The sequence below is a fragment of the Apteryx mantelli genome, chromosome 30 (genome assembly GCF_036417845.1).
Source record: "Apteryx mantelli isolate bAptMan1 chromosome 30, bAptMan1.hap1, whole genome shotgun sequence".
Taxonomy (NCBI): Eukaryota; Metazoa; Chordata; class Aves; order Apterygiformes; family Apterygidae; genus Apteryx; species Apteryx mantelli.
The window spans coordinates 5,625,803-5,653,662 of NC_090007.1; the positions used below are offsets into that span (position 1 = coordinate 5,625,803).

Sequence of the window (27,860 nt, forward strand, 5' to 3'; positions counted from 1 at the left end):
TTGGCTTGAAATCTGATCAGTAGCATATGGCCTAGGAAACAGTGTTGAGGCTTCTTTGCTCCCGACATCACTTCAAGAGCTAAGTGCTTGCTCGGTCGTCAGAGCTGATAATATCACTTACATACATGAAATCACAGAATTTACCATGGTCTGCAAAACAGGTTTCTTTTGTTGATCGGAGACAATGTGTAACGACCGTGTTAGGGGCTGCAGCTGAGACTTGTTTCTCAAAGCAGTGTTCTTTCCTAACTACAAAACCTTGTCACAAGATGCACCGTCACTGCTGCTTCCAGTTCAGTTGCACTGATTTTGATAATATTCTGTGCCTTGGTACTTGTGGCATCATTTGTCAGTGTGGTTTTTGAAAAGACCCTCTGTGAGGAGATTTAAACAGACATGGTGCTGAAGCTGACTGCCGGAGTCATCTGTGCTAGCGCTGCGCTATACCAGCTGAAAGCAAAGAGGAAACTGTGTTAGAAAGCAATTGGGCCAAAGCAGTGTTTCACAACTTTCTTTTAAGTGTGATTGCAGTATATACGGGCTGTTAAAATGCTTTCATACTGCCTTTGTTTGCCTTGTGCAAAGTAACCATGATGTGGTTGCTTTTGATACTGAGCAGTCTTAGGAAAGTTTGGGGTAAAAGAGTTTGAAGAAGTCTTTCTCTTTTCAAGCTAGTACTAAACAGCTGTTGCCTGCCCATTGGCCTAATTTAAGGGAAAAGACTTGCAGATATTGAAGTAGTCACATTTTCAGGGCAATGGTAGATACTAGAAGAGAGGCAGCCATAGATCTAGAAGTTCTGTTTTTCTTCCTTTCTTGCTTATTTTTTTTTAATCATTGTGAATCAGCCAAAAGGAACCAGAACTGTTGGATCTCTAGTTATTATATTTTTTCCCCGTTTTTAAAATCGAAGTATGTGTCAAGGTGCACGAAGAAGGAACTTTGCCGTTCCCCTTGGAGTTCATCCTACATTACAATCTGAGTTTTCTTTTGATGATAAACGTTTTCCCATTTTGATGCTTTCAGAGGAAAGAGTGTGCAAAGCCTATACGGCTTTTAAGTTGTCTGTGAGAAGAATTAATTTTTCTGTTTTTGCACGAGTGAAGACCTCTTCTGTTAGATTCTGATGTTGGATGCATTGCAAGTGGGTGTGAGCTTTCTGTTCTTAATGGCAACAACATTTTGGGCTTTGTTAATTCATCATGGAAAAGGTTTTTTTTTTTTAATCAAAATTACTTTTGAAAGAGCAGTTTAGAGCACTACATGGAGGAGAATATCCTTGCAACGAATATTTGGCATTGTTTTGGGGTGCTGTAGGCAATGTCTTCTCTACATTCAGCTTTGTCAAGAATGCTTATTACAGTATCAGTTTTGTTAAAGATCTCATCAAAATATTGCACTTTGCATTACGTTTTATGTTAGGTTAGCATCAGCTCTGGCTTTGTGTATTTTTAGATGCGTTGAATATATTTGTCACCTCACTTTGAAGCTGTGCCATTTCAAGAGCTTTATACTACTGCCAATGTCTACAGGCATCTTACTGCTTGTTCAACAGAAGCAAATACGAACTATTGTAGCTTTCCAGTTAGCATTTTGTGATATCTGCCTTACTCCTAACAATGCCGTGATCTTTCATGTCTGCTGCAGTATTTTGTCTTGATATATGGCAATGGCAGTCTAGGATTGAGACAAATTGAGCCTTATTAAACTAAATTGGAGATGTTGTTTTTATTCTGTTTCTTCTCTCGTTTCAGATGGGTCTGTGAAGAAATCCCAGATCTCAAGCTTGCTATGGAAAATTATGTTTTAATTGACTATGATACAAAAAGGTGAGAGGAATTTTTTTTCCCCTTCTACCAGGAGGGCAGGCCAGAATGGTTTATAATGAATTGGTTTGTGACTGATTATTCTTAGACACTATAAACTGAAGTTTTCTTTTAGAACTGGCTTCAGACTCTGCAAAGTTATTTTGGTAGGAAATGTGTAATAGAAATATTGGCAAAGGCTGTTGGATTAAGGACATAATTGGAAACTCCACACGGCAGAAAGTTGAGCTCTGGTGTACGTTGGAATTACTCACTCTGAAACAATGATTGGTATCTGTGCTGTTGGACTGCGGCCAGAATTAGGAATCTGAATGGCATTGAGGTTTCTACTTTTGTAGTAGCTAAGAATTCCTGTTTAGAAAACGGCATGCCAGAACTGTCTGTCAGCACTATGTCCTTCTCTTGCCATGAATGTAGGAGGTTAACCTTCCCCATTCCTCCTCTGGTTAGAATTCAACGCAAGTGAGATGCTATTTGAGTGGGGGGGGATTACATTAAAAGGCAAAGTATTTATACCACTCTTCTGGGCAGCTAGAAGTAGCTTTAAGATGCCTTGGGCTACAAGCGCCGACCTATTCCACAAACAGCTTGGGATGAATGTATAGTATGCGGCATTCACCTAATGGTTGGGAGAGGCAGTTTTGGATCCCTTGATACATATGTGAAGTTGGCTGTTTTGTGTATTGACTTGTCTGTACTGAGCCTGGAAAAAAGAGATGGTAATTTGCAAAAACCTCCTTAATTGCTTTCATGGGAAAGACTGAATTTGTTCAAGTCTACAGCGTGACTAAACTTTCAGAACAAGGTTTACCAAAGAAACAGCATCAGTTTCTAATATATCATTGGCTACTGTCCTGAGCACCGGAGTGATACTTTTATCGCAGTCTGCTTGAGGGATTGCTTCCTCCACCCTTTATTTCATTTTCTTTTAATTGTTTCACTGCAAGACGTGTTAGTCCCTCTTTGCTTCCCAACGAATTCAGAAGGAGAGATCAGGACCCGGCAGCCCTTGTCATCAAATCCACGGTTTATGCACTGAGACCGCAGTGCTGTAACATTTGCAGATCTGCTGTCCTCGCTGGGCACGTGTAACTTGGTAGCACTGGCGCTGCCAGCAGTGGCACTGAATAAAAGAAACCTCTGTTCCCAAAAGTCTCACCTCGCTTATCTTCCTGCAGCTTTTCAAGCAAGTCATAAACCTGTAATTTTGGTGATGGTTTTAGTCTGTTTACTGCCTTTTGAAAACTTTGTCAGAAAAATTACTTGAAGAGAATCGACTGACAAATGCGTAAGGACGCCAAGCAGTGAAGTACGGAAACGGGTGCTCGGTGTGTCGATGAAACCCGTTTCGGCCTCTCTTGTTGTCTTAACAGGGAATTAAACACAGACGGTCGAAAGCTTGAAGAGGGTCCGCAGTGCCCTTCAATGGAGGAGTCTTAGCCAGCGTAGTGCTAATATGAGACTCACAAGAAGCTAAAGAGCTGCTTCCTCCCCCTGGCCTCCATCTCCTCCCCTGATTTGGGGATGGCCACGATTTAATTATCTCACTCGTATAATTCCCTGGCTTGCTCTTCTTGCTGCTGCTTTGTGGAATTGGATTGCGTATGATGTTCCTAGCGATATCTTTTCCTCCCTGGCCTGAGATGAATTTTTTTTAAATCCTCTCAGCTTCTGTCATTATGTGACTGGCTGAACTGACTGTAAACCCAACCAACCCAGGAGGCAATTGGTATGCTTTTCTGATGGGTGAAATTTTATAGATTATGTGCTGGGGCCGTCTGCGTGGACGGATGGAACAAAGCGCAGCAATTTACATGTGCGTTAAATTTCTGTGTATCCGAGGAGCTGGAAAGGAGGTAATGGACAATAAGAATACAAAACTTCCTAATAAATCAGAATTTATTTTAAGTTCTGTCCTTTTCCTATTGATCAAGGAAACTAATATTAAATGTTCAGCTTCCAAAATCTTAGTGTAAAATGCCACTTTTTCTCCTACTGCACGAGTATATTGTATTGCGGAATTTATTGCTCGTTTGTCATGTATTGCTGGTCTATTGAGACTTTTTTAAGGAAACTGCATACAATGCTCTAAAACTGTACGTAATTATATAGATTGCAGAAAGCAGGCTGCCTACTTACAGCATCTATGATTAAAAAAAAAAAAAAAAAAAAAAAAGCTTGTACCTTCAAATCTCAACTGTTTTTAACTGACCCTGAATTTTTTTTTCCTCCCTTTGTAGCTTTGAAAGCATGCAGAGGCTTTGTGACAAATACAACCGAGCCATTGATAGCATTCATCAGTTGGTATGTATTTACCTTTGTTATGCCATGATGTTTATCTAGCCGGTTTCAAATTCATGTATAGGGAATAATACCCAAGAAAGTGCTGACTTTCTTAACGCTGAACTACATGTGTTAGTCTAGCTTCATCACCAATATTTCTGCATTTCCATTCTTTCTGGGAGTTAATAAAACTTACATTAAACCTTGTTTTCTTGATTGCATCTGGGCAGTTAGGGATTTTTTTTTTTCTTTGGAGCGTCTTTCTTATCTAAAGAGAAAACCAAACTTGCAGTTGGGGGGGAAAAAAGATATATATATATATAGGCTATTACTGTCAAGTGTGAACCCTTGGCACCCTTGTCTGGACGCTTTGAAATAGCTGGGTTACCTTTCAAGAAAAGGTTTCCCTGAACTCCATGTGGAGCTTTACTCCTGCATGTGGAAATCTCTGGCTTATGGGTTACTTAAATAATCCATATGAACCCGCCTGTGTATTGCGGCAGTGATCCATGGCTTAAGAATTTCCTTTCTATTCAGTTCAGCTTCTCTGTTCTACAGGATCACTCTGGCAAAACTAGAGTGAAAAAGATAGTCCTTTTGGTTTTCTTACCCCAGTATAAGGTTGCATTGGAAGAAATAAAACATGAACACTGGATTAATAGTACTATTTAATTGTGGAAGTATAGGTGGATGTTTTTCTCTCTAATGTGCTTGCGGGCATTATTTGAAATATGCACCGTTATGACCATGAGACTTAACTTTTTCGCCAGGCTTTGCTTCGCTTTATGGGCCTACAACTCCATAACACTCGTGCTTGTTTGGATTCAGGCTTCTTCATTCATGTCTCTGTCAATAGCTAAAAATTTGAAGCCATTCAGCATTTGTAATTGCTGTCTGAAATGTTTAAGCATAGGCCAGCCTTGGAAGCTGTATCTGAATCTCAAACAGGGGAATGTTTGGGAGGGATCCTGGAGTTGTCATGCCCTCTCCTTTTTTCTTTTCTTTTTTTTTCTTTTTTTTTTGGAAGAAAGATGGTTAAGAAGTACAGTAGGAAGATTAGGAACAAAGTTAATTATCCAAGGAGAAAGTAAACATTTTAAACTTAACAACTTTTGTATTTAGGGGAGAGTCCTTCTCTTAAAGAACAGAAGCTTGATTTTCAACTCTTTCCTGCCACTCCCTACTTGAGTGCATATGACCTCTCCCATCCTACAATTTATGAAAGAAAATGAGACCGTTTCAAATATTGACAGTACAATTAACAGTTTGGTGATGATCGGTAAATAAAAAATGAGTAAACTCGCTTGTCACCTACTCTGAATATATTATTTAGCTTTACATTGCCTATTGATTTATTTTATTTTATTTTTTTACATCTCTTTAATTTCCCCTTACCACCTCTTTCCAGCAGGCGTATTGGAGGTTACTTGTTAGTTGATGTGACACAGACTATTATCTGTAACATCTTTTGCTCTTTTTAGAGAACACCTGCAGGCCGGCATGGGGGAGAAGGGATGGGAGGGAATTGTATCGGTTCTGCTTCCTGCAAATGCAGCCTTGTTCTGGGGAAGTTTACTTGTCCTTGTATTTGCTTTATGTTATTCTCTCCCTGCTCTCTGTTTAGTGGAAGGGAACCACCCAGCCTATGAAACTGAACACTCGTCCCTCCAACGGGCTCCTCCGTCATATCCTGCAGCAAGTGTATAACCACTCGGTGACCGATCCAGAGAAACTCAACAACTATGAGCCCTTTTCCCCAGAGGTTTATGGAGAAACGTCCTTTGACTTAGTGGCCCAAATGATAGATGAAATTAAAATGACAGAAGACGATTTGTTTGTTGACTTGGGCAGTGGTAAGTGACGAATAAACTTAAAGGATTTTTCTTTTTCTCTTTTTTGCTCACTGCTTTTTCCTTTCATTCATTCAAAAAAAAAAGTTAAAAATATTTTGAAAGTAAACCAGGCCTGAAGATTGCATTGCAGAATAAGTATCTTTTCTAGTTAATTCCCCAACGATGCTCTTGCTTTTTATGATAATATTAAGTAGACCAAACAGATATTCTTTCCTGCGCTGTTAGTGAAATGGACTAGAAATGCAATAAGCCCATATTACAAAAACAGTCTCTTCTTTAGAAAACTTCTAGTTTCTGTCGCTACTGGTAGATACACTTATAAAGAAGAGAGGGTCTTAAAAATGATTCTGGAAAGATAACAACAGCGGATTCCATTTTTAAGGATTCAACCATTTTCTGTGGATTGAGTTTATGCCCTTCATAAATGAAATTGTGATTTCCTGGCCCTTCCTGCGCCAGCGTGACATGCTTGACCTGTTATCTGAAAATCAAGTGGTTACTTACCCTCTGACATACTTTTCAGTATGTCAAAAAAGACTTTATAGTCAGCTTTGACAGCTGACTTTGACAGCTCTGTAACCCACAACTGCATCTCCTCTACAGGTTAGAGTTTTAAAAAGAAGTAAGTGTTTCTGGTTGGTAAAGAAACCAGATATGACTCAAACGCATGTGGAACAGATATACTGAGTAAGAAGATGATGTTCTTGCTAAGATCTGATTCAAAGCAGGAAAAAAATAATAAGAATTTCCCCTTTTACTGGATTGGTCATAAAGTTTTAGATGAAGCATGTTTTGGTTTTGTGGCTGGTAAGATAGAGGGCTTTGGGGAAAAATATTTTAAAATATACTTAACTAAATATATTTACCACTGGTAGTTCTGCTGTGGGTTTTTTTTCATACTTAGTATATTCCAAGTCAGGGGTCTTCAGCAATTTTCCCTCTTCTCCCCTCAGTGGAACTTGGGTCTTAAATTTCCTGTTTCAGTGACTTATGTACAAATGAGACACTTAAAAAAGCATCAGATCTGATGAGCTGTTTTCCATCTGGAAGAAAAAAAAATTATCAGAGATGCTTGCAATTGTTTGTGCAGAAAGGTCAAAGCAGATCATATCTGAAGTCCTGTAGTGCTGCTGTTTATGTAACAAGATGAAGTGTGTGATCAAGCTTAAAAGTTAGGTTTCCTTGTACCCAGTACCACCAGAAACAAAATCAGGTATTTATTACTACCCTTATCCTCACTTTAGTGTTGGCTATTGACCAACAGTATAAAAATTTTCAAATGCCACTGAAGCTCTGTAAAGAATGGTTTAAATTCAGGAGTCTTTAATGTTTGGAGCACTGAAATAATTAAAAGCAGAACATACAGAAAAAAGTATTCTCTCAGTTGTTGACTTTGTTCTGATAGAGTAAATTTTTGTAAATTGTAACGAATGTGATATTGAGTGCGGTGTAAATGAAAATACTGTGATAGGATATTATTTCTATGAGCGAACTTAATGTCTTTCCAATAATTACATGCATACAGCAGGGCTATACCCCCACCAGAATGTCGTGGCTGTTTTTGGTACTTCTGTGTATGACGTCAGGATGAACTGGCTGATTGCAAGTGGATTTTATGGAGGTATTGATCGTAATTAGGCAAACAAACTACAATGCAGTTAAGTCCTTGCAAAAGAAAAGCCAAGGAAAGACAAAATTAATAACTTATGCAGCATCCGTATGATTTGAGTCAATGCAGCTTGTTCTTGATCTTCTTTTTTGTCTTTCTGTCCTTGTTGCTCCTCTTAACCAAGAGATCCTGAAACAGTTGTGTCCCTCAGAACATTCTTTGTGTTTTGCACACCCCATGCCCCGTGCTTAATGTGAGACGCGTCAGTCCTTATCGAAGGCGCTGAACAGTTCCCCCTGCAGAAATGTGTACATCCGTACTTGCATGTGTTTAAAATCTGTGTGTACGCAAAATGTGAAATAACAACAACAACAACATCAACAAAATATCCCGTCAGTGCTGCACTTCTCGTTGTGCCAGGCGGCGTTACGCTGGTAATGGTTTAAAGGCAGGAGTTCCACCCCTTCAATTACCAGCGCGGCTTCCTGCGGGCAATCAATGAAATGGAAAACAGCAATATGTTTTCTGTGCAAGTGGGTTATCCTCTTAGATTGCTAGTGCGCTGGTGAGACGAGCGTACGTCTTGCGTTAGTCATAGACAAAAGGTGATGCATCAGTATATTACTGATGAACGTTGCATACTTGTAGAAAATAAAGTGACCGCTTTGAGCGATGTTGTTGCACGTGCTGAAGGAACGTGGAAAACCTGGGTCGTTTGTGCAGGCAGAAATCTAACTGATAGTTTTTCTTTTTTCTCTTTAACATAATCCAGAGAGAGAGAAGACAGGGAGTGTGTTCAGGCAAGGTGTGGAAATGGCAGCTAATTACTGGTCGAGTCCGACACAAGTAGAATTTGGAGTGATGGGAAGTTCGTGCAGTTTTAAGTAATAGTCTTGCCAGTGTAGCTTTGCGTCTGCAATTGTTTTGAGTTGTGAACCCTGTTTCTTTCTTTTATTTATTTATTTTATTTTTTATACAAAGCACATTTAAGAACAAGTATTACTTATTCTCAGACTTTAAGTGCAGCGTATCATGGTGGAAGGTTGTATAAATAATGCTGGACTCTTACAAACATTTTTGTCGTTCGTTAATGGTGTAGGTGTGTGACCAGCAAGTGGTGTGTTTTGGGATGTGGTGGGATTTGTCTAGGTGTTGTTTCAATTACTGCAATTAAATAGTGAAGTACAATGTAAAATCTGTAAACTTTATGGAATGCATATAAAATTTGTGGACAAAAAATTTTAAAATCCAGATATCCTGAAGGCCCTCTGTATCTGTAAAATTGAGCCCTTAATATTTAATTATAGTAGCTGTTAGTGTTTATCAATACAAATGTCGCTGTAAATGTTTAGTTTTAAGCTATTTTGATAAAAGCCCTCTGCGTATGCAAAAATATAAAATGCAAAACTATAACTTCTTTCTTACAGGCAAAAAAATTCTGCTACTAAATTGCCCTGTTTACTTTGTAGTTAGGGTGTAAAGTCCCTTTACTGGAAAGTAAGTTCCTAATATTTCATATAATTCTGGAAGACAGGACTCGGTTTAGTAACACATGTTGGCTTAAATCCACTTTTCAGTTGAGGAATGGAGAGGCTTGATATGAGAACTGTCAGGCAGAACTGGGAGTTGAAACTGGGTGTCCTAAAGTCCGGTCCCACAGATGATCTGCGTTTTCCTTGTTACCGCTTGGCCTTTGCTCTAAAAGCGCTCATCCCCACTTGCAGTGGTTTTATGCTGCGACTTGTTCTCAGGCTTGTTTTTTCTTTTCCCGCAGGTGTGGGTCAGGTGGTGCTTCAAGTGGCTGCAGCCACAAACTGCAAACATCACTATGGTGTGGAGAAAGCTGATATTCCAGCCAAATATGCTGAGGTGAGGGGTTTTTTATTTTGTTTTTTTTCCCTGTTGTTTGAAGTAAAGAGGGTGTGTGTGTGTGTGTTATTTGCTTTTGTTTATATATATATATAAATACACACACCTTTAAAAATATATATATATATAAATAAAAGGGATGTATATGTGTGTCTGTGTATATATATATATGTATAAAAGTACACACATCTTTTTATATATATATATATAAAAGGGATGTGTCTGTGTGTGTGTATATATATATATGTATAAAAATACACACATCTTATATATAGCACACATATATATGCAGACATTGAGGCTAACTCAGTGATTCAGGCTTACTGCCAAGTGCTGTGCAGCACCAGGCAGAAGAGCTGAGTTTCAGTCTTAGATGCTTTTGCTCCTCAGGTCGGTAAGACCTGGAGCACAGTGCGCTTGGGGCAAGCTGTGTACGTCCTCTCGTTTCCTAGCGGTGCTTGCTAAGCGACCAGAAACAGCATTAGCTTGGTTTTGAAGAGATTTCAGGACCAGGAGATGTTAAACTGTATAAAAGTAATGGTGTAGGACCTATTCAAAACAGAATGCGATATAGGCTTCACCGAAATACTTGGAATTCTGTGTCTGTAATGGGTCCGATACAGTGCTTTCAAAGACCGTAGCATTGGGCAAGTCTGGGAATGAAGGACAGAACAAATAATTCTTGAAAGCTATCTTTCTGCTTATTGTAGTGATGCACCTTTTTAGGTACCCCAAAGCTGAAATTCAGCTCACTTACTAAAATGTAGGCTAAAAAAAAAAAAAAAAATTGTTTACGCAAAAATGTGTAAACACAGCAGTGAAGATGAGAATTGGGTCATTAAAAAAAAATACAATTACTTTACCTACTAATTGAATATTAGGAGTATTAACTCGTGGGATCCTTTCAGCTTCAAAAGACGTGCATCAGTATTTCATAAGTTTACTGGATGAACAAAATGTACTGCATTATGCTTCCAGTTAGAGATGGTGTCCTGTCAGATTTAAGAACTCAGCAGCTGCTGCAGTTTCTGAATGTGTGAATCTGCCTGAGTACAGCTCATCTGCCTCGTGCTGTGTGTAGTGGACCAGTTTCTCTCCCTTTCTTTGACAAACATTTGTGGCAGGGATTGGATTAAACTTTGTTAAGACTTGCTGTGGCAACATGTCTCTGGCTACTATGATAGTTAATGCAGATGGCCTTGAAAAGCTTCAGCTAAAGAGGGAGAATCTTAATATATTTTTTTAATGAAGTTATCTTAAAAAAGTTCAGAATGAAAGTTCATACTGAATATGAAGATACTGAAGATCTGTGCGAGTTGTCCCATTAAGCTCTGGGCTGCTTTTGAAACCTAAAGAAATTTAAAACACATCTGTCCACACAAACCGTTTCACTGACCTGCTGATGGAGGTCTCCAGCATCTCCGGATTGTAGGGGAAACCAGAATTTCTGCTATGCTCTGTTATCTCCCTTCCCTGCTACCTCCAAATTTAGCCCCTTCATTTGTGGAGTCAAATCTTACAAATACAGGAGGATTTTTTTCACTCTTCCAAGGCACTCAAGTTTTGTTTCTTGAATGTGGTATAAGGTACAACCTCACTGCCACTATAAATGAATGACTTGCGCTGCATATTCTCAGTTTATTTAGAGAGGGACAATATTTTGTAAATATGGAGGGGCTTGTTCGTAAGGCACTGAACTATCTTGATGTGCGGGGTTTTTTGGCTCCTTTCTCCCAGTATTTGGGCAATGGATAACCAGTGCCAGTTACCTGGTTTGGTAGTAGAGGAGCCTTCCGTCCTCTGTAACCCTAGTCTGTTTAAACGTACTTTGAAGCGTTCTTCCTGGTGCTCTGGCAAGTGTGGTGCTCCTTCCATTAGCTGTTGCAGTTGCTTTGCATGCCGCCTCCTGCTTTCTCACTCGCCCTAGCTGACCTGTCTTTATCCCATTTCCTCCTTTGCTCTCGGGGCTTAGACTGGGCTGCATTCGATGCCTCCTACTCGCTGTGGGTTTACGTAGCACAACACAGTAGCTTCTTTAGGTTGCGCCATTTTTAGTGCTGAGTCAACTGAGATTACCTTTCTATAATATGTTTGCTGAAAAGGGGAGGAGAGAAGATGATGCCAGTTTTGACTTGGCTCTGGTGAAGTAAAGGTGTTTCTTAGGAAAAAAAAAACTGCAGTAGATGTCTGTCTATCTTTTGAGTGTTAATGGCAAAAATGCCTTGTGGGTCAATGAACACTGTCAGAGTTGCATCTCTTTTCACTGCAATGTAACTGGTAAAACGAGATGTCCTAATAGGTGGTTTTGTTTTTCCTCCCTCTTCTAGACGATGGACAGAGAGTTCAGAAAGTGGATGAAATGGTATGGGAAAAAACATGCAGAATACACAGTGAGTGAAATTCAGCTGAAAAACTTTGTGATCCATACTGATGTACAGAATTTGCAAAGTCCTCTTCAGCCCTTCACCAGCCAAGCAGCAGTACGAGTCATCTGCTTCTTGGCTTTTATCTTAATCCCGAGGATGGTGTTCTCTAAGACATCCTCCTCCCAGGGCCCTCTCTTTGTCTCACTTGACATTTGATATGGTGGTTATTGGGAGTACATTCAGGGCTTTTCAGAAGTTCTTGGAAGATTTTACTCTTCCAAAACATAGTCGTTCATGAAATGGGGCTGCCATATGTCTTTTCTTTCTGGGTCAAATCTTCTTTTACTGTGTGGTGGTTTTTTTTATTTTGTTTGTTTGTTTTTTGTTTTTAATTCCTCTGGTACATGAGTTCTGCTGGGGAGGCTGTTGAAAATGGCAACCCCTGTTGGGGTTTCTGAGATCTCCTGCTAGTAGAAGCAAAGCTGAAGCTTTGGTTCTGCAGGCAGGTGAAGGTGTAGTCATTTGGGACAGGTGATGGAAGGGATGGCGGGGGGGGTTCAGCTTTGGGGAACATGGGGCTGAAGTTCTGGGTTGACTGCCAGCACTGCAAAATGAGTGTGTGAAACTCCAGGGCTTGTAGCAGCATAGATAGCTTTTAGTTGGAGGTAAGGAGTGGGTGTGCAGTCTTGGGAGAGATGATGAATGGTTAGTTCTGAGTTGGAAAGGATTGGGATTAAGTGCTCCAAGGGTAGAACTAGAGCAGGAGGAGTCAATGGGTCATCACAGGAAATCTGCCTGCTTGGGACTAGTAAGACATGTTGGAACAGCTTTCTCCTTCTTCCTAACCTTCCTTAGTCATTGTGGATGTGTTTTCCACTCTGAAATGATAGTTTTGAAGCACATGCACAATCATGTCATATACTGTTTTGGGTTATTCCTTCCCCTTTTCCTTTTCTGCCCTTTCTTAAATGTCATTAAGAAAAGCTACTCCCCTAATTAACCACTTGCCTGTGAGGAGATGTATGTAATCATAGTACACCAGCAGCCCACTGAGAATTTTAATAATACTTGTTCTTGTGCTTCTCCTCCCGCTTCCTATGTTCAGGCTGCATGGATCAGTGGTGGTCTCTAATGCCCAGAGAAGTTGAGGCCCTCTTTCCTGCTTGGAAGTTGCAGCCAGTGATGTGTACCGCAGCTGAGGTGCAAGCAAGCTTGAGGAACTACTTTTCCATTTTGTCTGCTCAGAGCAAGTTATTGCTATGTTATTGGACTGGTTTGAACCACGTGGCTTTCGGCATCCCAGCAGTGTAGGATCGGATGGCACGTCATTGGTGGCCAGCCTTTATTTCCCAATGTTTGCAACTGGACTTAGATGCTTTTTAGGGGGCTTGCCTTGTAACGAAGGGTGCTCCTTCTCCCTTTTGGAAGTAGGCTGGAGCAAGGTGACAGTACCGCCTCCCTCCGGGTACTTTCTTCCTAGAATGCCTTTATCGTATAGCTGGAGTTTCGTCAGATGGATGCTGGGCCTGCTGGGGGACTAGTTTGTAGCAGGATTGATATCGGGCTGCTAACTCTTTCCTGCTGTGGAAACACTGTGCATGCTTTACTTTTCATGAAGTGGCCATATGGCATTTTTCCATTGTGTCACCCAGCTGGCATTACATGAAAGGAATCGTTACTGAAGATACTCTGCTTATGAGCTGTGTAATTTAAAGAATAGGAAAGGAACTTGGCCTAAAATATTGAAAGCATATTGATTGCCTTAGGCAGCAAGCATTTCCATATTGTGCATTCCATGTGACAGAATCTGGTACTGTATTGAAACAAAACTACTTATTTTTTCTAGTTTCTTTGGCTTTTATAACTGTTTTGTGAAAAGTGTTTAGAGCAAAAATTTTTTTTTTCTTCAAGTACGCAGTTTGCTTTTTTTGGGATGTATTGAGTACTTGCAGCACTTCCTGACTTAACTGAAAATTGGTTTCCTATCACTTTGTCACAGTGAGGCTTAAAGATAGTTTGGTCTCTTATGTGTAGACACACAAGGTTGATTTTTATTCTGTTTTTATTGCTTCACCAAATGAGATTTGCATTTGCTTTCTGTTGCCAAACAGTATGTTGTTTTTTTTAATCACTCCTCAGACAGCTCCTTAGACAGGTGACTCTATTTTTAGATAGCAAACTTGTGTCATAACGCAGCTAGAAGACACTGGAAGGCACAGGATTAAAAGCCTGGTACCTTCATCTTGGTGCAGAACAATTTTGTCTCTGCAAAATGTTTAGTGAGGTCCCAAAATTCCAAATGTTGGAGACAGACAGAATAAACACAGATTGAAATAGTCTGTGATCAACAGAGCTTAACTTCTGAATTCCACTCTAATGTTTTAGGCAGCCATACGCAAAATAAATATTTTGGGGAGAATAAAATGTTGGAGGAGGGAAGCTTGGCAGAAGTTCAGTGGGAAGAAGTCTCAGATCCCACCTGCTGCTTTGTCTGAATAACGCGGACAGCGGTTTTGACGTCATGTGTGTCACAGCTGCTTTGCTCTAAAAGTAAAAACTGTGGTACATAAGGCGGCAATAAATCCTGGGGTTGGGCCTGCAGGTTTGCTTTTTAACAGCCAGGAGCCTAGTTCAGTTCTAAGGTCCCAAGACAAATGGATTTTTTTTTTGATTACTCTCTGAACAGCGATCTGCTGACTGTCTTAAATCTTGTATTTTACCTGATGTTATTTTGGTGAGGCGACGACTGATTGCACTTATTGGCTCTGCAAACATCAGTTGGAGTTTGAGACTTGAGGCTTCTTTTCCTTGTCCTTGTGCTATTGTTCTTTAGCTTCAGTTGCTCCTCTGCTCCCCTGATATCTCATTCCTGCTCGGTTAGGAGCAATCATACTCTTTGCTACTCTTCTCTGTATTTGGAAGGAATGTTATGCTTCCGGAGGTTTTTTCATCGGCAGTAGCTGCTTCAGCTTTTTGGGCTGGAATGTTCCACTTCAAACCCATCTCATTTTGTTTCAGCTCCTCTTATATCCTAGTTTCTTTTCCTGTGGAACTGGAAAGTTTGCAAGATTAGCTTCATGTCAGGCTTTTCAAGAAACCTGTTGTCTGCAGGAAACTGGAGATTTTTAAGGTTGTAGGGCCTAGGTAATTAGAGAGGTTCTCTTGGGGGATTTCCGCACATGCGCAGTCACCAAATTAAAACAGGATTGCAATTAAGAGACAGATGGGTTTTCATGGTTTCTAAATATCTAAATATCCTCATGTGGATCCAAAATCAGAACCATCCCCAGGTGTCTAGGGTGTAAGGCTGAGATTGCCCTGTAGAAGAAAGTGCCTAAGTGCTCTTCCCAGCGTACTCTTGAAATAAGTTTCTACTGGGTCCTCAATGCCTACTACCTGTTGTACTGTTTTGCTAAGGGGAAAATATTCTCCCCAGTCATAGGTTAGAGTTGCTCTGTGCAAGCAAAGTTGGCGGTAGCTGCAGTCGCACAGTGGACTTGTCATTCTGCTGAAGACGAGGGCTTTTTTTGTTTATTTGCTCTGGGTTATTATAAGGGGAAGCTTTCCTCTGCTCCTTAAGAGCTTGTTTGAACAAGGAAATCATCTACAAGTCTGCAAAATAAATGTAGGAAAACACAAATCGGCGTTGCTAACGGCTGGGATTTGGGCTGGATTGACGCCTCTAATGCCACGTAGTGTCTATTCCAAGGAAACCCCAATAGCTTCTAATAGGGAGGATTCTCTGTGCTTCAGCCCCGGGAATTAGAGGTAATATTTGTGCGTAGCTGAGCGGGAGCCTGGCATCCGTAAGCTTGCCGGCTTCTCCCTGGCTGGGGTTTGGGGCGCTTGTTTTCGCAGAAATCTCACTTCTGAATAAAAGCAGAGCGAGTTGTGTAGGAGTAGCACCATCTTTTACTGTCTGATATCAGTTGCTGGGCTGTGATTTGTGGGGCTATAACTGACATCACCTGTACTTAAAAACTCCCATCGCTTACCAGTACACTCCAGCTAAGGAATGGGCAAGATATCTGTTTGTCCCAGATATTTTTGAATGCCCTATTTCAGCGGGAAACTTGATGTTTTGGTATTTGAAAAGCCCTCCAAACGTCCCCTGTGGCTTTGAAATGATGCCATGTTTTGGAGGTTTGGATTCGTGCCTCCAGTTATTTTTGAAAAGAACAGGAACCTAAAAATAACCATGTGTACTTTTCCAGGCAGAATTGACTGTTTTTTTTTTTTTTTTTTTGTGAGCCAAGTGTTTGCACGGAGGCTGCTGGAATGAAGCGTTCTGCGTGTGAATTTATGGCTTTGTGCAGCCGGTCAAACGGAGCGTTACCGCAGGGACTGCTGGCGTGGATCTGGGGGGAGAACGAAGTCCTCTCCCAGGGAAAAGGGCACTTGACCTTCAGAAACCGTTGCTCTGCAGCGTAACGAATATAAGCCTGCTATAGCGGCTCTCTTGTTGCTTCCCAGTGGCTGCAACCTGCCAGTTTGCTTTGGAGTTAGAGGAATCGGATACTGTTGAGTGTATTTCTGCAGTCTCTGAGCAAATTTGTCCAGCTGAAAAACCCGAAGAAAAACCTGTTTTTTGCTTCTAAATTTAGAAACAATGGAGGCTGGCAGCTCTCCGAAGCGGATTTCAGGGAGCTAATTATCCTTTTAGATAAAGCCCGTCTCCTGCATTGTCTAATCAGATGAAAATATCTGCATTACAGATGGTCCCTTCCATTCATTATTCACTAAGGAGATTAAGTTTCTCGGAGGGAGAGAGAGAACATGATGGGGGTGGGGACACTGATTGGAAGAGATTGAGCGCATCCCCGTTGCCGTTATTGCCATTTCACACCGACGTGCCGCGGTTTCCCTATGTGACCTTAACGTATAGCGTTCTTTTACTGGCTTGCTTAGCACAGCACTTGGTCAGGAGCGTGCTGTTAACTTGCATTTCCTTACCGGTTCTTGTTGCAGTCTCCAAAATTACCGCAAACCGGAGTTGACTGGGATTTTCGTTTGGGCTTTTGTACTGCTGGGAGATGCTGGCTCTCGCATCCCCTTTGCGGTTGATAGGAAAGGGCTTGCTTTCCCCCTTTGAGGAAGCAGTGATCAATAAATGAAGGCTTACGTATGGCATATGTAAAGAAACTAATTGTCGGGAATAGTCCGTCAGTTAGCTCTTGCGCTCTTTTGAGCATAGCAGCCAGCTGATCTAGGAATCACTGTCTTGCTTCCAGAGGGGAAAAAATAACCAGTTTTCTCCCAGCCACGCTTGACCATCTGGTTATTTCCGAGTTCCAGTATTTTTTCCTGGTGAGATTTTTCCCTCAAGTATTGGCTACATTTGAGCTAGGGTAGCATTACATTACAGAAATAGCAGTGTTTGAACAGGGCTGTGGTTCATTTGAATTGTAACACGGCTATATCTTACTAAAGTAGTCAGGAAAAATGTGTTCAGCCTGCGTGTGTGTGATATCAGGTTAAAGCATGGTGTTTTTGGTTGTACCTCTTCTAAACACGTGGGCAAAAGACAAATATATAGTATGACTGGGTCCAAATAAGTTTCACAACCACTTATGTTAGATCTCAAGGCCTTTATAAAGGCTTAATATTTCAAAATAGTTTCATGTCGCTCTGGTTCTTTGTTCTCCTCCAGACTGTGGCTTTACAGTTGCACTTCATTACTCCTGAAGTGGTTTTCTTTCTCCTGTTACTGTATGAAAACTTCCTACAGTCATTAGAAGTCGACTGTGTGGCATGGAGGACAGCAATACAGAAGCTGACTTGTGCATATTGCTGTAAAATAAATATAGTTAACTTGCATGTGGGTTTTCTTCTACCGTCTCTTGGTTACTCGACCAAGAAACTGGTTACTACGAGAGCACATAAGTCTTTGAGGCAAGATTATGCTTTAAAAATAATACAGAGAAAATAGACATTCGCAAAGAGGGCATATGGTGCCCCAGAAGTAATGTTTAAGTATAGTAGATGAGAAAAATATGCAAAACTTTTCTGATATTACAGTGGGTTTCTGCTTTAGCTCTTGAATGTACATAGTATTTCTTGGTTAGGTTGGATCTTCTCTCTCAGTTCAATCTCCAACATGTACTTTATTTTTACTGTAGTAGAGATGGGAAAAGGTACATGTCGCCCCCTTGCCTCCCAAAAAAGCACGTGTGATAATACAGGTAGTCATTCTATTTAAAACCTTATTTCAGTGTAGCTGTTAGGTGGAGCAGATAATTCTGATGTTAGACTTATCCTGACGAGTTGTTTTTGTCTTGTACGGTTTCTAACGCTTAAGGCTCTTTGCAGGGCTCTTGATCTGTCCCTTGCCTAAGAATCCTTGATGTTCGTTTCTCCTGGCCCTCCTCTTCCTCCGGTGAAGCAGACTGACTCCTGTCAGCCACTGTGGCTTTTTCCTTCGCAGTGGCAGGCAGATTTACCCCCCTTTGCCATCCTTTCTGTGGCTCTGAGTGAAGTCAGGCTACTCTGCTAGGAAAGGAAAGCAGTGTTAGAAGACATCAGGCTCCAGAACTGAGACAGATATCCCTGCCGAGCCAGCGCGGTTTAGAGGAGCCTGAGCGAATCTGCATTGCAGTGCAGGCACTGCTGTTCGAGTTGTCACCAAGCTAGAATAAGTACTGGCATTGGAAGCGTTCACTTCTTCCAACAGAAAGAGGAATATCTGCAGGAAGAAAACGGATGCTAAGCACTCGCTATTGTTGCTTTGATGTTCCTGGGGTTGTGATACAAATCATCTTACTCGTTCCTCCTTCAAACTGTGTTAGTCATTAATTACATAGTTGCACATTATTTTCTTTCTCCTCCCCCTCTTCTCCCCCTCCAAGCCTCCTTCTGCCTTACTTGTGACACAGCAAAATAGCATGTCCCCTGAGGTCCCTCCCTCATTCCTGAAGCACAGCTGAAGAAACTGTTGATCTGCAGAAAAACTTCATTTAACCTGTGACATGGCATGTTCTCATCGGCGAGTTATTCAATAAGTCACTGAAGTCGTCAGTACAGTCCTTTTCAAATAAGGCCTTGATATGTTCCAACTTGAAAGTGTTAGAAGCATTCAAGATTCATGCCTAGCGCCAGTGAAAAATAAGATGCCGGTTGAAAGCAAGCTAGGCCGTGGGTTTTACCGGCATTGGGCAGCATCTCTTTGCTTCGATTCCCCCCGCAAGAAGGAGAAGATAGGATCTCGTCTGTCAGTGGGGATCTGAGGAGGCATCTGTTGAATGTTTATGATACGGATTCTGCAGTGCAGAGGGCTTTTAGCCTTATTTGCTATATGTCTATATTGAGTATAGCATTTGTAAGGCGCTGGTTACACCCTGAAAGACCCATTTCTCCCATGACAGAAGAATAGCTGAGGGGTGGGAACAGAAAGAGGGAGGCCTTCCGGGACCAAAAAACTGGCTGCTGAACTGTGGGTGTTTTGTCTCTTGGGTATTTCCTAAAGACTTCATGTGGCCTCATTTATAGTAATATCACTGAGTTGTTAAAGCATGTTTGGCCTTCTCCAGGCGAGAAGAGATATGCAGTGGAAAGGAACAATGTTAACTCTTGTGTGTTTTGTGTGTGGTTTTTGTTTTGTCTTTTGTTCTTTTTTTAAGCTGGAAAGAGGTGACTTCCTCTCGGAAGAATGGAGAGAGAGAATTGCAAACACAAGGTACAGTACAGCAGTTGAATGCTGCTTTATGAACTGAATATTTGGGAGTTTGTATAATGGAAATTGGGAGGCTGGCCAGCTTTCTGTATAGAATTTCCATAGCAAATAGCCAAAAGCCTATCTGCCAACTTTTATACTGGCTTCTTCAGATCCAGTTTTCTGACTGACTGGAAGAATAGGTTTAAATGCATGTTCCTTGATACTACACAGAAGGGTGTATCTGGTTATAGAGAGATTAGACCCCTATTTTGTATATCCTTATAATTAATGTCAGTAATTCTGGCAAAATACTAGTTACCTAGCATACAGCTAGGCTCACTTTCCACTAAAAAAAAAAAAAGAAAGAAAGAAAAAGTGAGGCTATGCCATATTAAATTGGGAATTTGGTTAAACTGTTTTTGAATGCTTATATCTGTGCAGATCTGTATGGAGGGTTAGAGCCCTTTTTGACAGTAGTAAAAAGGGAATAAAGTTGTTAAAGAATTAAAATATTCCTCTATATTTTCAAAGGCTTTGCAGTCTTTCAGCCTTAAGCCTACAGAAAGAAGTCCTATGGGTATATGACCTTCTAGGGCCACCCTGTTACGTGGGGGAGTGGAAGGCAGGTGTCAAAAAGAAAGACTTTGGAAAGTCTTCAGGGCTGTGGCAATTCAGGGATTGCTTCCAGGATGGTGTTTAAGAGCTCTCCATCAAGAAGGTGTCTGCCAGGCCGATGACTTTTGCGTTATGTAGACTTCTGGAGCTGCCTTTTAGTTTGTGGACAGACTTGTCCCAGGCCTGCAGTGCAACAGCGGGGTTTTGCTTTGTTGCTTGCTGTTCCAGACGCACGCTCCTCCGCTGCCTGTGCGGCTTTGATACCTTAGGAAGAAATTTTGATTTTTCTTTTCTAGATGGAGTGCATCTAACTGCATAGGGAAATGCTGGTAGATGTTTGTTTTGCATGGTGTGCAGCTAACTGTCTTCACACTGATCCTTGCTCTCTGCTACAGAAATTCATGAAGAAGTAGCTTTTTGTTCGCAAATGTTAGGCATTTGTGTTTGTTCCGTGTGTGCCAACTGTTCAGCATCTGCTCTTTTTAATGAGACTGCAGATTGCCTGATAAATTTACATTTGAGCCATCCGAACTTCTAGAATAAGTTGAAGTGTCACCCTTCTAGCATAAATGGACCAAAAGCCAAACTCTGAAGGGAGTACATGCATTTTTACTAGTACACAGTCCTGCTCAAGTGAGTGCTGACATGTAGGCTTAATATTCCTCTTAACTGTACTTGAGGCTTAGCAATATGCACTGAAAAGCGGGATGAAATCGAGGAGGACGAGGGGCTCCTGTAGCTCTGTCATGTGCATACAAAATATTGCGCCAGAATGAGCGCTAAAGAATATTCCTGGCAAACTTGCTCTTTTTCCCTTCCTTTCCTGGATGTTTTCTAGTCACATTAATATGCTTGGCTGTTCTGCAAGGCCTCTTTTTTGGCACGCGGTAGGAAGGAGGAGGAAAGAACCCCTGCTAGCCTTACTTGCCAAACAGGGTTTCCCAAATTTCCAAGAGCAGGGCACAGCAAGAATAAGATTTTTTTTTTCTTTATTGGTGGATATGCATTTTTTTTTTCTTTTTAAACTGTGGTTTTAAATAGCTTTGGCTGCTACTCTTAAACTCGGTGTCCTTTTTGAGCGTGTTTTGTGTGTGGAGGCACTGGAAGGGGAGTTTGCAAGCAGACCTCTTGTCGAGAAATTGATTCTGTACATTGAAACCTTCTACCGGAAAGGCCTGCACAGCTGATGCATGCAGGATGCTTAATGGCTCCTAAAAGATGTTGAGGACTCCTACTGCAAACTGGTAGGAAATGGGGACCGAGGACAGTTAGCCACTCAAAGTAGGAACAGGCTTTCTGGTTCTTAAAAATAGACGACTTATTTCTTTAATCCATAACGTGGAATCATTTGTGTGATTCTGCCTTTGTGCAGGTCTCTCTGTTTCTGTGTGACTGATATTTTGCAGGAGCAAAAACCTCTCATCGGATTTCATAACCCGGAAAGAAAGATGCAGCTCTTCCACTGTAGGTTAGGATAAAGTGCTGAGCTTAGGACAGGGATAACGCGTTGAGAGGTGTGAGCTGCCTCTTTACATTATGAAGGAATTTAAACTTGCAGAAAAAAGCTATGGTATTTTGCTGTGGTGTTTTTAAGCAAATGTGAAGAAGAAATTGGATGAAGTCTATATCTGTTATGTCGGAGTACCGTGTTTCACATGTGGCTCTACTACCATAAGTGTATTGGTGGTTGTTAGTGTTGATCTCGGTATGAGAGATGGTGAAAATATTTTAAACATTGTTTCTGTGTTGAAACTTGCTGATGTAATTAATAAGTTTATGGTGCAAAAGCCAGCAATGTGATGAGAGGAATTGTCATAGGATGACAACTGTTTTGGGAATATCTGTGAAAGGTAAAGACAATTTACTGTCTTGTGAAACTATAAGAGGAAGACTTGCTTGCTGGATGGAAGTAGCTGTATGATCAGGGACAAATAGCGTTTTTCTGTTTCATAATAGCGACTGTCACTTGCAGCAGGTTTTTTGAGGGATAGTTGTGTGTGCGCGTATACTAAAATGCTGCTTGTCTGTCCCTGTTTATTAACTAGACCATTATCTTGCAGTGTTATTTTTGTGAATAACTTTGCCTTTGGTCCTGAGGTGGATCACCAACTGAAGGAGCGATTTGCGAACATGAAGGAAGGTAACAAATCGAACATAAAACTCTCTTCCGTTGGTTTCCTGCTTGCTGCAGGAGCCGGTGGCGGTAACGGTTTAGTTATAACCATCAAAAGCCAGGTTGGTGGGTTTCACTCTGTTCCTTCTGGACAAGTATCTGCACCGCAGTGGTTGCTTCTTGGACTTCTTGCTTCCCTTATTAAATATACTCCAATCCACCTGATCCTCCTTGTCTGGAGATAGCTCTGCATTTTCAGATTTTATGTGGGGCTTTGGGGGGTAGGAGGAACTACCACTCCTTTCCTACCTGCTGTGGGAGCTGACAAAACTTCTGACTGTAAATTTGCAAAGTTTGGATCCTCTGAACACCAATGGTGGGGAGAGGGGGGTAGAGGATATATACAACTCTTTGAAACTCTGAGGCTTCTTGGCTGTATATGCAGGTGTTTGTAAATCCAGTTTCTGTAATTGCATGCTGAATTTAATTGCTGGAGTCTCCTGTTTAAGGTTGCCACATTTGGAATTGGGTAGTAACTGATAAGTGTTAAAATGTGGACACTGTTGCTGGCTACATCTTGGGTACCTCCTGAGAAGATGCATCACGGATATTAGTGACTGGAATGTCCTGTAATGCCACAGTGGCCCTTAAGTTACCTGAGATACTCTTGGTGTCTTGGTTTCTTTCCGCTTAACCGCTTGGACAATTAACGATTTTATTTGGGTATGGCAGAAGTTACAAAAATAAGTATTTTTTTTCTTGAAAAGAAAGTGTGCGGAATGAACCAAAGAGGCGACTTCAATATAGCAGCTTTGTGCTGAAGTAAATAGTGCAACTTTTGGGCTCTGATGCAAACCAGAAGACCCCAAACCTTCATCTGTCTTCTCTGATTTTACCATTTGATCTTTTTGATTTTTCTTTAGTAGTGACGTGAGAGCAGTGGAAAGATATGGCAAGTTCAAGAGCTCTTTATAAAACCGAGACACCTGAGGTCTCTCCCCAGTTCTGTTTCATAATTTGCTCAGGCTCTGTGCCTTTGATTAAATGACCATAAATAGCTGTAAAATGGAGATTAACATCCTTTTTTTAAATAAAAGGACTTTGGGGGCTTGTGTATAAAAGACCCTAACTAGGAATGAGATAGCGGTGCTCCTAATTAAATTTTCTGTAGATTGCCACAGAGAATTAATATGCTCCTTTTTCTGAAGTGTTTTTAAGATCTGTCATTTTTAAGTGGTCCTTGATGTACTGCCTCATTGCTAGCTACCGGGACTAATATATTCACTTTCCTGGATGCTGCCAGAATTAGCTTTGTGATGATTTTTTTTCTGGTAATGGTATAAAAGTGATAGTCTTATTTGGGCTGCTCTTTAGGGCCGTGTAATGAGTTATAGTTAATAACCAATCTTTTCTAGAAGAAACAGCATTAACTGACTTTGCAATTTTTCTTTTTCCAGGTGGGAGAATTGTGTCCTCAAAACCTTTTGCACCTCTGAATTTTAGAATAAACAGTCGAAACTTGAGCGGTATGATTGCCCTTTTTCCTTATTTATTGCTATTACACTGTGTTCATTATCTGACCCTTTCTACAGTGAGGCTTTTTGCTGCTCTTTTAAGAGCTCTATAAGTATATAGAAAAATGCTGTTGTATTATAGCACACATGCCAAAGGCACAGGTGTCCTTAACAAATAAATCAACCAGAAGAGATGGACACTTCTTTCATGGGATTCATCCTGCTATGTTTAGATGTCTATAGCGCAGATGTTTCCCTAGCTTCCTATGCCTGCGTATGTTTTATAGTTGGAGAGAAATAAGGTGGTTTCTAGCGCATGATTCATTATTGACTCCAAAGGGAGTTGCAGTGACTAGCTTGCACATAGCCTCCTTATATCATAGCTGTCTAAATTTGGACAGGTAAATCCCACCAGTCACGATTTGTAAGGCTTAGAAGCTGAAGTGTACGTCTTTGAATGCCTTATCTTCTCTACCATAAACTGATCAAACAGGCCCATCCCATAAACGCCCGGTAGCAATATCTGCTTTGTTGCCAACAATTTTTTGTTTTCCCTTCTGAACTGAGCAGGCTTCGTATTTGCCGGCGTTACCCTTTGCAGGTCGGTGAACTGCAGCCTGAGGTTACGAGAATGCTCGTACCCCCGTGGTGGTGGTTTTGCTTCAGACATTTTTCACTTCTTATTGCTGAAAGCTTTGCAAGCAGTAGGAAGATCCAGGCCCGGGATTACGTGCATTTCTGTGTCCAATGCAAAACCCTCCCTAAACTTAAAAAAAAAAAACAAAAACAAAAAAAACAACCCCACCTTATTCCCCTCCTTCTGCAAACATGGCAAGTGGTACCAAGTTACAAATCTCAGTCTCTGTATTCCTTTTTTTGGCCTGCCATTTATGGAAGCTCCTTTTCAAGAATAGTAATTTGAAGACTGTCATTAAGGCATTTCACTGAAATAGTGCCTTTGTGGCTTATTTTTGCTAAACTTGAATTGTTGTGAATGCCCCTTGCACCGAACGCCCCAAACCGTCAGATTCTTGCGTGTTTGTGATACTGTTTTCTGTGGTGTCTGGTTGTTTGGAACCTTATTAACCTTATTAACCATTTTGACCCTGGCTTGCTGATCCTTTTTGGATATGGACTTAAAAGACAGGGGTGTATTACTGGCAATCCTCAAACCTCCGGAGAGCAGACATCAGTCTGTCACTTTTTAATAAGAGACCTGCCTACGTACATAATTTCTTGGCTTCTCAAGCGTTTTCTTTCCAGGCTTTTCACTATCTTGTTCTCTCTCTCTTTGCTAGGTTTGGGATACTGCAGTTTTTAAATAAGTGGTGGGGAGGCAAAGTAGGCAACGTACTACTACTTTTTCCTAGTAAAAGGCCTGGTTTTGACTATCCGTTGAGCCATTTTTTTATCCTGTTTCAGCCTTCACCCTAGTACGCTTTCAGTGGGAATAATTTTCTAGAATGCCACCTGATACTTAATGCTTAATGTGAATGATGACATTAAAATTATGTAGAGAAAGCTAATTAAGGTTTGGCCTTAATTTTTGCTTAGCGAAAGAATAGATAATCGCTTCCCCTAATAGGTAACTCTTACAGTAATTCCGGAAAGGGGTCTTCAAAAGATACTACCTTTGTATACTACAAATAATGGGGAGAAATTGTGGAAATCTAGTTTTAGGTTTTAATCTCATTCTCCAACCATACTGTACATGGGAAATACCAATATCAAGTAAACATTCATGTGATATTCTAGACTGGGACTTGTTCCAGGCTTAATAGCTTGTTCTAAATGACACTTTTAAGGAAGTGTCATCTGCTTAGCGCTCGTGGCATAAAACGTGGCGTATCCTTGACGTACAGGGGAGGTGATTTGTTCACTTCGCTGCTCTAGCTTTACGCTGCTGCCTTGCCAAGTTTTTCGTAACGCCTTTATTCAGCTTTTTTTTTTTTTTTTTTTTTTTTTTTTTGTACCCAAGTGTGACTTGGCTGATGCGGCCTGCTGTCTGTTAGTTGTTCTGTTCTAAAGTACGAACAGTTAAATAATTGAAAAAAAAATATAATAGAAAGGATAAAACTTTAAGAAGGAGGAAATTTTTTTTTCTCAGTGCCATTTTTGTCCTTAGTAATTCCTTCTGGAAAAAGAAATGGAAATGTGGGAAGAGTTGGGACAGACCAAAACAAGTATTAGAATGTGGGTAAAATGGTGATTGCAGTTGCTGAATCCTAAATGTTACTTTCTGACTCTTCTGGGTAATTTTCTCTTTAATTAGAAATGTGCCATGATATTTCCTCTACAGTCATGCCACTTACTTAGTGCTCAGTGGTTATGGAAATACTTGGACACATCCTATACCTATTAGTTCTGGGGAACAAAACAAATATAGACAAGAAAACAAATATAAAACATTTGTCCTCAATCCAAATATAGCGCAGTTATAGTTTACATGGGTTGGCTCTGTCCATATTCTGTAACTGGTCCTATCTAATTAAATCCTGCCTGTCACTACAGATGTGTTGTCACGGAGTTCCTTGTACAAGTTATTTCTGAGGCATAGGAAAGTTCTGTTCTATTCAAAGTTTGCCCTAAGTCATAACTTTACTTTACGATGGTTGACTGTGAAGACGTAAAAGGTAGATCTTCAAAATGCATTTCCCAGGTTTTCTCTATGGTGCATATGGCAAGGGAATAAGAAATGCTTTTTAAACTTGCTGCTATACTTTCTTCCAGGTCATTGCTATCTGTATGCAAAGTTCATCTTTTTGTTGGGAACCTGCTTTAATACTGCACGGCTGGATTCAGCTCAGTAGTACCGAGTGGAAAACTGGTGTGAGCTTTTAATTCCCTAACTCAACTTTCTTCCTTTAGATATTGGCACTATAATGAGAGTTGTGGAGCTATCACCACTGAAAGGGTCTGTGTCATGGACCGGGAAACCAGTTTCTTACTACCTGCATACTATTGACCGAACCATAGTGAGTATGCAAGATAGGCCAGGAGATCTCTGGCTGCTTTACCTACTTTGGAATCAACATGCAAACTTCATACCCTTGTTCTTGAGAGTTGTTTTTATACTGTTCTTGCATGTTTACAGACCTGTAACACACCTTACTGGGATGGGTGCACTTCACCAGTTATCAGCTCTAACTAAACATGCAAAAAAGGTGTGTGGTTTAGCCTTTGGCTACTTCAGAGCAGCGTGTTGCACAAACAGATGAATTATGCACAGTACTATGGTAGTCTCTAAATTAGTTGAAGATGCATAGATTTACGAATATAATTCCTTTTCATATTCCGGTGTAACAACTGTGTATAGTACTCTTCCTTTTTACATTGAGTAAAGATTCTGTGTTTTTAATTCTTTAATTTGCTTTGGGATATACAGAGCACTTCGTTTCATGATATGCAAGCAGTAATTCTCAATCTTAATTGAAACTGCAGTTGCAAAGCTTAGTAACAATGCTGATGTGTTCACTGCTTTTTCTTTTTTTTAAAAAAAGTAAACTTTTGTGGCGAAATACTTTATTTCCACAGTATCTGAGGTTTTTTTGCAATGTGATGGTAAGACTACTTTTCTAAGCCTGCTTTAGTCTAATAATGTTGTTGTTAAAGAACGTCTAGAGTGCAGACAAATATTTTAGTGGCGTATAAGAATGAAGTAGCCTCACTGAAAATAACCTTCTGTTGAGTGGAGATATATTACACAAAGCTTTAAAACAAGGATAGGCTGTACGGAAGATGATAAACCTTGTTGAGGCTTGGATTATGTCCTGCTATACATCATTAGAGTCTATGACTTTAAAAAGAATGAATGGAAATGCCTTCTTGATGTAGCTTATCAGAGGAAAAAAAATGGTCAGAATTTCTGCAGTTCTGCGTTTGTTCTAAAAGAATATTTTGTTCTTATGTGTTCTTCTGTTCTGACTTACAAAATGACTATCTTATCTTTCCCTTTTCAGCTTGAAAACTATTTTTCTAGTCTCAAAAATCCAAAACTCAGGGTAAGTTTCAGTCAGTTTTCTTTAGAAAACTCGAAGCAATGGAGCAACTATTATGAGGACTTTGTTAAAGATCTTCAGAATTGCCAGAAAGAAAAAAAAACTTGATGACTAAGGAATGTGCGTAGAACTTAGCGAAGCATCATAAGCCATCAAGCGCTAC

General features: G+C 40.6%; 1 protein-coding gene across 3 annotated transcripts in view; it reads left to right on the plus strand.

The window, feature by feature from the left end:
* The window catches only part of DOT1L (DOT1 like histone lysine methyltransferase), a 69,015-nt gene that overhangs the window by 19,433 nt on the left and 21,722 nt on the right, over positions 1–27,860 (plus strand). Inside the window, exons 3-12 of one of the 3 annotated variants that reach the window (XM_067312950.1) lie at positions 1,755–1,829; positions 4,067–4,130; positions 5,734–5,962; positions 9,346–9,440; positions 11,768–11,830; positions 19,423–19,478; positions 22,118–22,212; positions 23,643–23,711; positions 26,568–26,674; positions 27,659–27,700. In XM_067312950.1, the coding sequence (XP_067169051.1) occupies positions 1,755–1,829; positions 4,067–4,130; positions 5,734–5,962; positions 9,346–9,440; positions 11,768–11,830; positions 19,423–19,478; positions 22,118–22,212; positions 23,643–23,711; positions 26,568–26,674; positions 27,659–27,700 (895 nt within the window). Of the gene's footprint in view, positions 1–1,754; positions 1,830–4,066; positions 4,131–5,733; positions 5,963–9,345; positions 9,441–11,767; positions 11,831–19,422; positions 19,479–22,117; positions 22,213–23,642; positions 23,712–26,567; positions 26,675–27,658; positions 27,701–27,860 lie in introns of those variants that run through there. The other 2 variants (XM_067312949.1, XM_067312951.1) reach the window with 2 other exon arrangements.